Consider the following 14,754-nt stretch of genomic DNA (forward strand, 5'->3'; position numbering starts at 1 on the left):
CAGCCCAGCCCAGCCCCACTCAACCCAGCTCAGCTCAGCTCAGCCCAGCTCAGCTCAGCTCAGCTCAGCTCAGCCCAGCCCAGCCCAGCCCAGCTCACCTCAGCTCAGCTCAGCTCAGCCCAGCCCAGTTCAGCTCAGCTCAGCTCAGCTCAGCCCAGCCCCACTCAGCCCAGCTCAGCCCAGCCCAGCCCAGTTCAGCCCAGCCCAGCCCAGCTCAGCCCAGCTCAGCTTAGCCCAGCTCAGTTCAGCCGGGCACAACCTGGCTCAGCCCAGCTCAGTTCAGCCGGGCACAACCTGGCTCAGCCCAGCTCAGTTCAACCGGGCACAACCTGGCTCAGCCCAGGCCATCCCAGCTCAGCACAGCCCAGTTCAGCTCAGCTCAGCTCAGCCCAGCTCAGCCCAGCCCAGCCCAGGTCAGCTCAGCCCAGCCCAGACCAGGTCAGTTAAGCTCAACCCAGATCATCCCAGCTCAGCTCAGCCCAGCTTGGCTCAGCCCAGCTCAACCTGGCCCAGCCTGGTCCAGGTCAGCCCAGCCCGTACCGCCCAGCCCAGCTCATCCTGGTTCAGCTCAGCTTGACCGAGCTCAGCCCAGGTCTGCTCTGCCCAGCCCAAATCAGCTCATCCCAGCCCAGCTCATCCCAGCCCAGCTCATCCCAGCTCAGCCCAGCACAGCTCAGCCCAGCTCAGCCCAGCACATCCCACTTCAGCTCAGTTCAGCTCAGCCTAGGTCAGCTCAGTTGAGGTAAGCTCAACCCAGCCCAATCCAACCTGACTGAGCCCAGCAAAGCCCAGCTCACCCTAGCTCAGCTTAGCTCAGCCCAGCCCAGCCCTGCCTAGCCCAGCCCAGCCCAGCTCAGATCAGCCAAGCCCAGGTTAGCTCAGCCCAGCTCATTCCTACCCAGGTTAGCTCAGCCCAGCTAAGCTCAACTCGGCTCAGCTCAGCCTAGCTTGGCTCAGTCCAACACAGCACGCTCAATCTGGTTCAGCTTGGCTCAGCCCGGTTCAGCTCGGCTCAGCCCGGTTCAGCTTGGCTCAGCCCAGTTCAGCTTGGCCCAGCCCAGCTTAGCCCAGCTCAGCTCCGCTCAGCTCAGCTCAGCTCAGCTCAGCTTAGCCTAGCCTTGCTCAGCTCAGCTCAGCTCAGTCCAGCTCAGCCCAGCTCAGCCCAACCCAGCCCAGCAAAGCATAGCTCAGCCCAGGTCAGCCCAGCATAGCTTAGCTCTTAGTTCTCCAGCAGGCTTAGCTCTGCTCAGCTCAGCCCAGCTCAGCCCAGCCCTGGTTAGCTCAGCCCAGCTAAACTCAGCTCAGCTCAGCTCTGATGAGCTCAGCCCAGCTTGGGTCAGCCCAAAACAGCCTGCTCAGCCCAGCCCAACCTAGCTCAGCTCAGCTCAGCCCAGCCCAGGTTAGCTCAGCCCCAGCCCAGGTTAGCTCAGCCCAGCGCAGCCCCTGCCCCGGTTAGCTCAGCCCAGCTAAGCTCAACTCAGCTCGGCTCACCCTAGCTTGGCTCAGCCTGGTTCGGTTCAGCTCAGCCCAGCCTGGCCCAGCCTGGCTCAGCCTGGCCGAGCTCAGCTCAGCCTAGCCTTGCCCAGCTCAGCCCAGCTCAGCCCAGCTCAGCCCAGCCCAGCCCAGCCCAGCCCAGCCCAGCAAAGCATAACTCAGCCCAGGTCAGCCCAGCATAGCATAGCTCAGCCCAGCTCAGCACAGCTCAGCCCTGCCCAGCTCAGCCCAGCTTAGTGCAGCCAAGCCCAGCTCAGCTCAGCTAGTGCAACTTAGCCCAGCTCAGCTCAGCTCAACCCAGCTCAGCTCAGCCTAGTTCAGCCTTGTTTAGTCTAGGTCAGCTTAGGTCAGTTTTGCCCATCCAAGTCCATTTCTGAAATCTGGATGGAGTTATCATGGCTAGAAACGGTCAGCCCACCACACTGCTTGTCTCAGCTAAAGCCATCTCATTGCCACGTTCCTGCACCGCCAGGCTGGCTTTCATCTTTTGTCTCCCTCTACTTGATACCCCAGTTTCTGGCCCTAGCACCACCTGGGTTTTGGTTCCAAAGCAGTACCAATCATTGCCACCCTCCACTACCTGGGTGGCATATTTCTTTGCTGCTTTAAAGTTATTAGAACATCTTCAGAATTAGACCAAAAATTTAGGAGCCTATACTGTGATAAAAATGAGGAGCTCCCCTTGCTCTAGAATTGGCAGCATAGCTTCTGCACCGAGAGGAGGGTATTGACATGCTCAAAGCCTCCACCTTCTCGGAGCATCTCCTCCCTTCTGAGTCTGAAATAAACCCCTGCCTTTACATTCCCTCTAGATAACAGTCATCATTGGAAACAACCAAGAAATGCATTTTATCTGAATTTGCCACTTAAAATTCTGCCATTTACCGCAAATCGCTTTGGAAGGCATGGGCTACTTTCAAGGGTGCGATGACCTAAGTCAATGATTTAGACAAGAGCGATGCCAGTGGGGCTGAAGCATCGTGACTCATGCCATCCACATTCAGAGGTTGCAAAAGAGCTCGGGTGACCTCTCCTTCAAATGGGCTTTAGGGAAAGTTAAATGGGAGTGACCCAGACAATGGTCACTCAAAAGACTCACACAAATGAGTCTCCTGCTCTTCATCAAGCAGTTAAGACCAATTCCCCTTCTAGTGGAAATAAGACATCAAATACAAAGTTTTAAGAGAAGCGAATGCAGCAGCGGCGGCTGCCTGTCTCTTACCATGTCAGGTGTGTGGTCACTGCGAGCCTTGCAAGGCTTTGGCATGGAATCATTCCTCCAAGTCCATTAACAAAGGCTGGGTCCTGAGCAGCCAGTTGGCCTGGTGGCAGAAGCCACACATCCCAGCTCTGGGTAGTCCGGGGAGACCCAAAGCCCAGCCTGGGCCTGGCAGGCACCCTCCCAGAGCCTCCGCTAGGCCAGTCCGGCTGAAGCTGAATCGGTGATTCCGAGCAGAACCCGTCCTTCTGAGGTGTCTCCACAGTCCTGTCTTCAGCACTATCTGACTGAGTTTTCTCTTAAGCCACAAACTAGCATGTTTAACTGAAATAATTCAGGATAATGATGCACATTTTACCTAAAACTTATCCTAAAGTGAGTAGTTGAAAGTGGTCTTGAAAAATACTAAAATGAAGGCCACTCTATCAGAATATCAAAGTGTTTCTCCTTAATCACAAAGAGAAAACGAGTTAACCTAAAAAGATTGTGAACATAGTGATTATAAAAATAATGCTCTGAGGTATTGAAAAAGTGTTTGAGATTAATTATCACATGAAGGGATAACAAACTAATTTTAAAAAGTTTTTGAATGCAGTCATAAACTCTCCCTAAGACTGTTTAATTTTTTAAATATCTTTCTTTAAAAATGAATGCAGTTTAGAAGTTAATATCCTGTTTGCACAAACTAGCAGTTGATAAGCTAAGATTGGAAATGAAATTCGGATAGTTAAAAAAAAAGAGCCTTTCCAGTTTCGGTCAGCCTCGCCTTATTTTAGAAACGCAAATCGTCCAGGTGTTGTTTTGCTCAGTAGAGCACTTTCAGATCTGGGCCCAGGCAAAACCACCTCTTCACAACCAGAAGTGATAAATTTACCAATTGTGTTTTTTTGCTTCCTAAAATAGACTCTTGCGGTGACCTGCTTCCTGCCACCTGCTGTGGGTGCCTGAGACCCCCATGCAGCCATCTTGACTCTAACTCATCATCCGCTCCCAGCTTCACTCAATTAATTAAAAAAATCAACTTAATTTATGATGCTCAAAACTCAGTCCTGCATCAGAGCCGACAGCACTGTGCTAGTATTTCTTAGCTAAACTTACTTTGGCCCTAATTCCAGAGACATACCACTCATGGGTGTTAATCAAATGATAAGAATTTCAAATACTTGGACAGTTAAAAAAATTAATATACTTCAAAATCTTTCACATTTTTAAGTCATAATTGTCTTAACCATTTTTCTCTGGAGCCACTTCAAACATATCCTGTCTTTTAACATTTAATAAGCACGCCTCTTAAGATGAACAATCCTTTTCTCTTGGAAACCAACTTTAGGGCACTGAGCTCCTGGGGCCTCCCTAAGCCCCTGTGAGGACAGCAGCCACCCTTTCTGGACTACCTGTGCCCTGACCCTGCTCTCATCAAGACCAAGGGTACGCGTCTGTCCTGGCTGGATTCACCCACTCTGACAGTTCTCTTTCCAGACAACAAAGAATTTAAGATGCAGGTTGGCACACAGCACACCTCATAATTCTAGAGAAAATGTTTCATGATTCGCTGTGTGTGCAGCGATCTTGCAGTCCTACAGACATCGCACCTGACACACATTCCTCAGCCATCACTAAGACCCCTGGTTTGCTCTGGCATCTCATCCAAATGTGGCTCCCCAAGCCCCCAGGCTCAGTTACTCCATCAGACACATCCAGCCTGAGTCCCATTTTCCAAAGGCATCGGAAAATCCACAGAGGCTCCCGGATCCCCAAGACACCCCAGTGCCCGTCCCCTCCTGGCCAGTCCGCCCAGGTCCCCTTGGAACATGTCCCGAGGACCAGCCTGCAATGCTCAGAAAACCCCACAGGCAATAGCAGAAAACAAAGGCCCTAGAGTGGCCATTCTTACCTGAGGAGACGGTGACCATGACCCCTTGGCCCCAGGAGTCCATACCGTAGTAATCACAATGGCAGAATGTCCATCCTCACCCCACAAAAACCCTGGGCGCCCGGCTCGCATTGTTCCCAGCCACCCAGAGACCTTCTGTCTCCAGGCGTCACATGGAAGCCGACTGTCCGTGTCCCTGTCCTGCCCTTCTCATGAAACCCTCTGCTGGCCTCCCACGTACCCCACATTCTGGCCTGATCCCTCAGAAGCCAGACCACTGTCGGCCTGGGACATCCAACTGCAAGCAGACGGCTGACAAGTCACCCCCAGGAGTCCAAACACCCCGGCGGGCACCCGTCCCAGAGAGCGGGTGCCTTGGAGCGGGACAGAGGCCTACCACACAATCGTCACCACAGCCCCTGAGAATGCTCCAAATGAAGCAGAGAGTGGTCACCCCAGAACAGCCAAAGGAACCCCCCAGCTGCCGACATCTGTGGCTGGACTTGGGGAGGAGACGCTGGGTTCCCATTCGAAGGGACCCTCTCCCTGGCTTTCTTTCCTGACCTCCAAAGTGCCTCCAGGGCTCTGACCCTGAGACCCCGGCAAGCCGAGTCTCCCTAAGCGGACTCGGAGAGGGGGTGGTGAGGACTCACCTGAGGAGACGGTGACCAGGGTTCCCTGGCCCCAGACATCGAGCCAGTTGTCACATTGTGACAACAATGCCAGGACCCCAGGCAAGAACTGGCACCCACTAAGTCCCTGGGACCCTCTCAGACGGAGCCCGTGGAGGGCCCGGGGGTTCTTGGGCCATGGGACCCCAGAGGCCCAGGGTGCCCTGACCACAGGGAGACCCCTGCTGCTGGGCGCAGGAGGAGGGAGCGTCTGGAGACCCGGAGCCCTTGCCCCTTGTCTGTGTGGCCGCTGTTGCCTCGGGGCGTCCTCCTGAGCCCCCCAGGCTGCTCCAGGGCTTTCTTGGCAGGAGACCCAGGCACACTTATTTTCCCCCAAAAATGCAGCAAAACCCCTCAGAGTTAAGGCAGGAGAGAGGTTGTGAGGACTCACCTGAGGAGACGGTGACCAGGGTTCCCTGGCCCCAGACATCGAGCCAGTTGTCACATTGTGACAACAATGCCAGGACCCCAGGCAAGAACTGGCACCCACTAAGTCCCTGGGACCCTCTCAGACGGAGCCCGTGGAGGGCCCGGGGGTTCTTGGGCCATGGGACCCCAGAGGCCCAGGGTGCCCTGACCACAGGGAGACCCCTGCTGCTGGGCGCAGGAGGAGGGAGCGTCTGGAGACCCGGAGCCCTTGCCCCTTGTCTGTGTGGCCGCTGTTGCCTCGGGGCGTCCTCCTGAGCCCCCCAGGCTGCTCCAGGGCTTTCTTGGCAGGAGACCCAGGCACACTTATTTTCCCCCAAAAATGCAGCAAAACCCCTCAGAGTTAAGGCAGGAGAGAGGTTGTGAGGACTCACCTGAGGAGACGGTGACCAGGGTTCCCTGGCCCCAGTAGTCAAAGTAGTCACATTGTGGGAGGCCCCGTTAAGGGGTGCACAAAAACCTGACTCTCTGACTGTCCCCGGCCAGCTGTGGCAGCCAGCCCTGTGACCCAAGGTCATTCTGTCCCCAGCACAAGCATGACTTTGCCCACCCTTTGTCCCAGGAGCAGAGTTCCTATTCCCAAAGAAAGGCCTTCTGCTGAATGTGACCCCAAACAGCCCCAGAAGGAGCCCCGGAGGGCCCCACATGGCCCCGCACAGACCAAGGAGCCACTGGACATTATCTCCCAGCTCCAGGACAGAGGACGCTGGACCCAGAGCAAGGAGATGGAAAGAAAGCCATCTTACCTGGAGAGACGGTGACCCTGAGCCCTTGGCCCCAGAAACCAAAAGCATCACACAGGGACACAGTCCCTGTTCCTGCCCAGACACAAACCCGTGCCCATGCAGGACACTCGAATGGGTCACATGGCCCAAGCACAGAGCAGAGGCAGCCGGCGTCCCTGTCCCCAGTCACACAGATCCCCAGGCTGAGACCCAGGCCGGTAGGGGTGACCTTCCCAGGGAGACGGTGGCCGGGCTGCCCTGTGCTCTGGGCCCCAGTGCTCCAAGTACTTGTAGCCACGCTAAAGTGTAGGCCTGGTCCCCGGCACCTGAACAGCCAGCGCCCAGCCCCGGCCCCAGCTCTGCCCACAACTTCTCTTTCCCATCCCTGCCCTCGGCCTGCTTGCCATCTGTGGGGGTCCCTGATGGGGCTGAAGCCCAGTGGGGTCCCTGTCTGTCCTTGGGGGCTCCAGCTGGCCCCAGGGCTAAGTGACAGCAGGGCTCTGGCATGTAGCCCATGGCAGACATCCCAGGGATGGCAGCTGGTGTGGCCTCAGGCCAGACCCAGACCAGCTGCAGACCCCAGAGACCTGGCCTGGTGCCTGGACAGAGAAGACTGGGAGGGGGCTGCAGGGGGACTCACCTGAGGAGACGGTGATCGGGGTGCCAGGGCCCCAGAAATCGAAGTACCAGTAGCACAGCCTCTACCCTCCTGCTTCTCCCACACAAAAACACACCCTCCTCCCTCCTGCCAACCTCCTTTGCTGAGCACCTGTCCCCAAGTCTGAGGCCAAAGCCCTTGCCTGGCCCAGTACACCTGGCTCCCCACTATCCCCAGACAGCAGACTCACCTGAGGAGACGGTGACCAGGGTGCCCTGGCCCCAGTGCTCGAAGTATTCAGCCACAGTGAGTCAGCCCTGAGCCAGGGACTGCAGAAACCCACAGCCGGGGTCCCTGGAGAGCGTGGTTTTTGCAGAGCTTCCTATCACTGTGTCCCCAGTTAGCACAGTGGTTCCCAGCTCAGCCAAAACCCCGCGGCTGGTAGGGGGCCTGCGGGGCCTGGGGCTGGTCTGGCTGTGGTCCCCAGGGCGGGTCGGGTCCAGGGGCCCCCAGCACCTTTGCCAGTGCTCTCCCTTCCGCTGTTAGCCCCAGAACATGCGGGAGACCCCAGCCCTCAACCCTGCTAGTCACTCTTGAGTCTCGTGCCAGTCATTTGCTGCTGTTAAGAATCATTAGAGTGCTGAAGGCTGGCGAGTGTGTTTTTCCTTTTCTTATGTAAATTAGAGCCGATCTGAAGCTGGGTCTGTCAGGCCACCTCTCATCCGCTTGCTTTCTGAGTTGTTTTCCCAGCTGCAGAGAGGCCGGGGTGGCAGTGGCTGGGGGAGCCTCCTTGCCTGCAGGGCCACGGCCCCCGCCAGGGCTCCTCGGTGGCCCGCAGGGGTAGGGAGTCTTTCCTGCTCTGATCCCGTCTGTGGGGCCCGGTGGAGGTTGCCTGGTTGGTTCCACCTATTCACCAACTTTCCACTGAACGGGAGGCCTCAGCGGGTGGCGCTGGGTCTCACCACAGCACTCTGGCGTGGGCTCCCTGTGTGTCCACGAGTGCTAGGTCCTTTCCCTGCACCTCAGCTGGTCCTCAATGAGGTCTCAGCTCTTCCCATGGCGGGTGCCAGGGAAGGTGCAGGGTGGTCTAAGGGGAGCCCCTCCCCAGGCCTGCACTGGCTGCCTTCTGCCAAGTCTGGGTGAGGGACTTTGCACGCACCACTGGCCAGACGCGGGCTGGTTGGGGCCCTCAGGGAGGCCGAGGCCTGCGGCCAGGTGTGAGCATGGGGGTGTGCCTGGCAAGGGCCTCTGCTGGGGGTGAACTGACGGGCACAGGGTGTCTGGGGCAGGGGAGCTGCCCATGCAGGCTTGCTGGGGAGGGTCTATGTCGGGGCAGAGTTTCAGGGAGAGGAATAGGCAAGGCAAAGGCTGGGAGGCTGGACCTGTCGTTGGAGGACGCAGGTGGTTTGCTGAGGCTGGGTGGAAAGGGGGCCTGAGTGCCTTGAAGGGGCTGAAGGGTGCTGGGGGCTTGCTTAGAGGCTGCTCAAGAAGACTCCCTCAGGCACCGTGCGGGCAGGGATGCGGGGTCTGGGAGGGAAGGCTGGATGGGAGAGGGTTAGGGCTCCTGTATGGGTGTGGACAGAATGGTAGCAGTTTGTGGGGTTTCCTACAGGGGTCCAGGCAGGACGGGGGACTCTGAGGTGCTGTCTGGGGCAGTGGATCTCTCTAGACGTGGCTGAACAGTTGCCAGCATGGGGCCAGAGTCTTAGGCTGCGGATGGTGAGATAACCCATCTCCAGCCATGAGGAGCCGAGAACCCATTTGATTAGGGGTGGTTGGGCCCTGATGGCCAGGGAGGCAGCTGTGAGGGGACGAGGTCGGGGAGTGAGGAGGAGGGTGGTCTGGTGCTGGGGGAGTGGCTCTCTGGCCTTTGGACTTCTGGCCCTAGGGGGCGCAGGCAGGGTCAAGAGTCAAGGGAGCAGGCTGAGGGTGGGCTGTGCCTCAAGCCCCAACGCCGGGGCCTCTGAATCCCTGGGCTGGGGGAGGGAGGGCCTGGCCTTCCCTCTCCTCCTACACTGGGGTCCTGCTGTCTGAGGAAGCAGTGGGGTTCTGAGCTGCCCTTTGAGACTCACTTGGGCTCACAGTTTGTGGCAGGACTCCTTGAGCCTCCAGACCCTTTCCCAAGACTCTTCCTCTGATGGTCTCAGCTCTGGGGCCTCCTGCATCCTTTGCAGGGGTGAGGGGTGGGGTTTCCAGGTCCCTCCAGAAGCACTGGCTCCACCCCTTGCCCGCATCCAGCCCCACCCTGGCCCTGTCTTTTCACACACTTCAGAGGCCTGTTCGGCTCCAGCAGACGCGCAGGCCCACGAGGCTTCTGTATATGGCCCCTGTGTGCAGAGCTGTGGAGGGGCTAGAGACCCCCATGCCCATGGCTTTGGAGGTGTCTGGGCCCAGCTCCTTCCACAGCATCCTGGGACTGGGTCCTGGGAACACACCCTCTGCCCCCACCTGCCACAAGGACACACCAGGGAGAGCACACGAGTGTCACAAACATGGTGGCTGGATCGTGCAATGGGCAGCCAGGGCAGGGCCCACAGGCCAGGTCGAGTTGGCCCCCAGCCTCTCCCCACAGCTGGCATCTCCTGGGGCACCTGTCCCCCCTCAGGGTCACTTAGCCTGGATGGCACTTCCTGGCCTGGCTGCCCTGAGTGGGGCTGGGAGCTGAGCTGAGAGCTGCAGCCCTGAGGGCAGTGGAGAGGGCACTCCGCTCACATGGCCCATGCACTGTTTAGGATGCGGCCTTTCGATCCTGCTCTCCTCACGCGGCCCACGCATTGTTCAGGACATAGCCTTTTGATCCTGCTGAAGAAAGTCCTTGAGCAGGAGCGGCTCCCCGGCTGTGACAGGGCCCTGGACATCCAAGCCAGAGGGAAAGGCCAGGGATCAGCAACAAGGGAGGGTCTGGGCCCAGAAGCAGGGGGGCAACACCTACTCTAGGCACTGAGTCTCTGGACTGTGCCATCCTGGAGAAGGAGAAGCCAGAGGAGACCCTTGGCAGGGATGGCAGGTCTCACTGGAGGACAGGGCACTGCAGCAGATCGCCACGCCTTCTAGGCCTACGGTGCAGCTTGGCGAGCTGGCCAGGCTCCAGGTTGGCAAGGGGCTGGCTCTGAGCTGGCTCTGTGGTGGGCCAGATGGCTGGAACACAGGGCTTTCACTGTGAGGAATGATGCATTCTATCACTCCCAGGCTGGGGAGCGCGCGTTGTATCCCTTATACCCAAGGCTCTGCTTCTGATGGTCTCTGCTGCTGGAGATGTGGTTTCCACACTTCCACTGCTGCTCCTGCCAGCTGGGCACTCTGCTCTGGGAGGAAGGCCCTTCTGGGCAAAGCCACAGCAGAAAAAGTCTTGCTGCTTCATTTCCCAGGTCAGAAGCAACGCAGGAGCACACTGCTGCTACAGCTGGTGAATCTACAGAGTTTCCCTCCACTGACACCCAATTCCTTCCCTAAGAGGACTGGGAGAGTGAGGAGAAGGTCTGAGGAGAATCATCTTCCCTGGCATGGAGCTTGACAGTTTGTCCCAGAGGAAACAGTGGAATTTGCTGGGGGTGAATTTTGCCCAAGTTTTTTCAGCTTTCCCTATTTTATGTGTAATAATCTTGAGGTCCAATTTGAAAGTCTCTTCCTTTTAATAAGCAAGTTAAGACCATTCACGTTTGTTGTTTTCACAGATCTGTTTGGCTTCAATCCTATCTTAGTAGTTTATGTTTTCTATTTTTATACTTTCAAAAAGTTTTCCATCTTAAGTTTTCTTATTCTTTGCTAGCTTCTATGTGTAGTGGCTACCTTTATAACTTTCCAAAATATTCTTTGTTCTTCTTTGGATGGTATACTTTAGTTCTTTACTATATACAGGTATGAAATTACCTGATTTCCTCTTCCTTTTCCCCTCCATCTCTAGCATCATATGATTGTAGTCAGTAATATTATTTTCTTAAAATTTGTTTGTACTGTCCAATATGCCTGATTTGGTTTTACTGATGTCCTTTGGCTGAGAGTTATTTGGAGTAGGGCAGTAATTCAGAAGTGCTCTCTATCTCATATTCTGTGTTTTGATCATTGTAAAATGTCCACTTTGTCAGGCAGACACCATTTCACCTCTGTTGAGGCCACACAGTCCCCCACAGTCATTTCTGTCTTAGTCTTGCAGTTAAGGACACTTAATATTTACTTTTGGTTCTTGGCCCTGAGTTCTCCAAGCACCTTTTGATGGCTGGCGGTCTTCCTCTAGTAGTTTTTTCATGAGATTACAGACTATAGAATGTTTGGAACTCCTTTTCAGCAGCCGTTGTTCTTGAAGAACAGTTGGCTGTATATAGACTCTGGACTATCTACCACTTCTTCCCCCCTTGAGAACCCTACAGGTGTTGTCCTACCATTTACTGATCTTGAATGTGGCTGGTGAGAAATCTGGGACTGGTCATCAACCCCCTTATAGATGATTGTGTGTGTGTGTGTGTGTGTGTATTTAGATTTTCTTTGCATTTGTGCCCAAATTAGTTCTTCCTAAAATTAATTACCAAAAGTAATACAACAGAAAGCATAGTTAAATCTGTAATTTCAAAAACTCTATCCTGAAATAAAACAAGATTGCCCCGTATTGGTAGGCAATTAGAGCCAGAGAAAACTGGCTCAGAATGGTGGCTCCTGAGGTGTCTGCTAGCAAATGCCCTGGACTCCATTCTCTCCTAGGGACTCGGATTGTGTGGATGTCATCTCTTCCTTGCCTGTCTTCCATATCTGTCACCTCTTTTTATATATTTTATTTTACAGAATTTTTATGGGTACATAGAAGATGCATATATTTATGGGGTACATAGGATGTTTTGATACAGGCATGCAATGTGAAATAATCACATCATGGAAAATGGGGTATCCATCCCCTCAAGCATTATCCTTTGTGTTACAAACAATCCAAGTATACCCTTTTTGTTATTAAAACTGTACAACTAAACTATTGACTATAGCCACCTTGTTGTGCTATCAAATAGTAAGTTTTATTCATTCTTTCTATTTTTTTGTACCCATTAACCATTCCCATATTTCCCTATCCCCCCATTACCGTTCCCAGCCTCTGGTAACCATCCTTTTACTCTTTATGAACATGGGTGCAATTGTTTTGATTTTTAGATCTCATTAATAAGTAAGAACATGTAATGTTTATCTTTCTGTGCCTGGCTTATTTCACTTAACATAATGATCTGCATTCCATCCATGTTGTTGCAAATGACTCAACTCATTCTTCTTTATGACTGAATAGTACATTGTGTATATGCACCACATTTTCTTTATACATTCAACTGCTGATGAACACTTAGGTTGCTTCCAAATCTTGGCTGTTGTGAACAGGGCTGCAACAAACATGGGAGTGCAGATACCTCTTAATATACGGACTTCCTTTCTTTTGCGGTATATACGCAGCAGTGGGATTGCTGGATCCTATGGTAGCTCTCTTTTTAGTTTTTTGAGGAACTTTCATGCTGTTCTCCACAGTGGTTGTACTAATTTACATTCCCACCAACAGTGTATGTGGGTTCCCTTTTCTCCACATCCTTGCCAGCATTTGTTCTTGCCTGTCTTTTGGATATCAGCCATTTTAACTGGGGTGAGATGATAGCACATTTTAGTTTTAGTTTTGATTGTGTTTCTCTGATAATCCATGATGTTGAGCACTTTTCCATGTCAATTTGCTATCTGTATGTCTTACTTTAAGAAATGTCTATTTTAACATCTTTCCCATTTTTAAATAAGATTATTAGATTTTTTTTCTATAGCACTGTTTGAGTTCCTTATATATTCTGTATATATTCTGATTATTAATCCCTTGCCAGATGGGTGTTTTTCAAATATTTTCTCCCATTCTGTGTGCTGTCTTTTCATTTTGTTGATTGTTTCCTTTACTGTGCAGAAGCTTTTTAACTCGACGTGATCCCATTTGTCCATTTTTGCTTTAGTTGTCTGTGCTTGTGGGATATTACTCAAGAAATCTTTGCCTGGGCTGATGTCTTGGAGAGTTTCCACCAAGGTTGTCTTGCAGTGGTTTCATAGTATGAGGTCTTAGATTTAAGTTCTTAATCCATTTTGGTTTGATTTTTATATATAGTGAGAGACAGGGGTCTAGTTTCACTGTTATGTATATGGATATCTAGTTTTCCTGGCACCATTTATTGAGGAGATATCATTATCTTTTCCTTAGTGTATGTTTGTGGCAACTTTGTCAAAAATCAGTTCCTGTAGGTGTGTGGATTTATTTCTGGGTTTTTAATGTTGTTCCGTTCATCTCTGTATCTGTTTTTATGCCAGCACCATGCTGTGTTGGTTACTTCTATAGCTCTGTAGCACAATTTGAAGACAGGCAATGTCATTTCTACAGTCTTGTTCTTTTTGCTTAGGAGACCTTTGGCTATTCTGGGTCTTTGTGGTACCATGTAAATTTTAGGATTTTTTTTTTTTCTATTTCTGTGAATGATGTCATTGGTATTTTGATAGGGATGGCATCGAATCTGTAGATTGCTTTGGATAGTATGGACATTGTAACAACATTGATTCTTCTAATCCATCCATGAACATACAATATCTTTCTTTTTTTTCTTTTTTTTTTTTTGGTGTACTCTTCAGTTTCTTTCATCAGTGTTTTATAATTTTCATTATAGAGATCTTTTACCTCTTTGGTTAATTCCTAGGTGTTTATTTGTGGTTATTGTAAATAGGGCTACTTTTAAATTTCTTTTTCAGATTGTTCATTGTTGGCATATAGAAATGCTACTGATTTTTGTATGTTGATTTTGTATCCTGCAACTTTACTGAATTTGTTTCTAATAACTTATTTTTGGTGGAGTGTTTAGTTCTAAATAGAAGATCATACCATATGCAAATGAGGATAATTTGACTTCTTCCTTTCCAATTCGGATGCCTTTTATATCTTTCTCTTGTCTGATTGCTCTAGCTAGGACTTCCAGTACTATGTTGAATAACAGTGGTGAAAGTGGGCATCTTTGTCATGTTCCAGATCTTAGAGGAAAGGCTCTCAGTTTTTCCTCATTTAGTATCATACTGTGGGACTGTCATATATGGCTTTATTATGTTAAGGTAAATTTCTTCCATACCTAGTATAGAAGAGAATTTTTACTACGAAGGAATGTTGAATTTTATCAAATGCTTTTTCAGCATCAAAATGATCAAGTGGTTTTTGTCATTCATTCAGTTGATATGATGTATCTCATTGATTGATTTGTATATGTTGAGCCATCCTTGCATCCCAAGTTGGATAAATTCCACTTGGTCATGATAAGTGATCTTTCTAATGTGTAGTTGAATTTAGTTTGCCAGTATTTTGTTGAGGATTTTTGTGTCAGTATTCATCAGACATATTCTGATGTGTCTTTGTCTAGTTTTGGTATAAGGTTAATACTGGTCTTGTATAATGAATTTGAAGTATTCCCTCCTCCCCTATTTTCTGGAATAATTTGAGTAGGATTGGTATTAGTTCTACTTTAAATGTTTGGTAGAATTCAGCAATGAAGCCATCGGGTTCTGGGCTTCTCTTTCCTGGGAGACTTTTTATTACAGCTTTGATCTCAATACTTGTTATCAGTCTGTTCAGGTTTTGAATTTCTTCTTGGTTCAATCTTGGGAGGTTGTATGTGTCTAGGAATTTGTGCATTTCTTCTAGATTTTCCAATTTATTGCCATATAGTTGCTTATAGTAGCCACTAATGATCCTTTGAATTTCCGTGGTGTGAGTT

General features: G+C 51.5%; 2 gene segments (V, D, J or C); both read right to left on the reverse strand.

Moving 5' to 3' along the window:
• The window catches only part of LOC105525264, a 323,199-nt gene that overhangs the window by 156,840 nt on the left and 151,605 nt on the right, over positions 1-14,754 (reverse strand).
• Positions 1-14,754, reverse strand: part of LOC105525262 — a 138,632-nt gene that overhangs the window by 3,929 nt on the left and 119,949 nt on the right. The window contains 1 exon segment of the C gene segment in view: positions 5,645-5,697. Coding sequence covers positions 5,645-5,697 — 53 coding nt within the window.

Source organism: Colobus angolensis, unplaced genomic scaffold (assembly GCF_000951035.1).
Source record: "Colobus angolensis palliatus isolate OR3802 unplaced genomic scaffold, Cang.pa_1.0 Scaffold526, whole genome shotgun sequence".
Lineage (NCBI taxonomy): Eukaryota > Metazoa > Chordata > Mammalia > Primates > Cercopithecidae > Colobus > Colobus angolensis.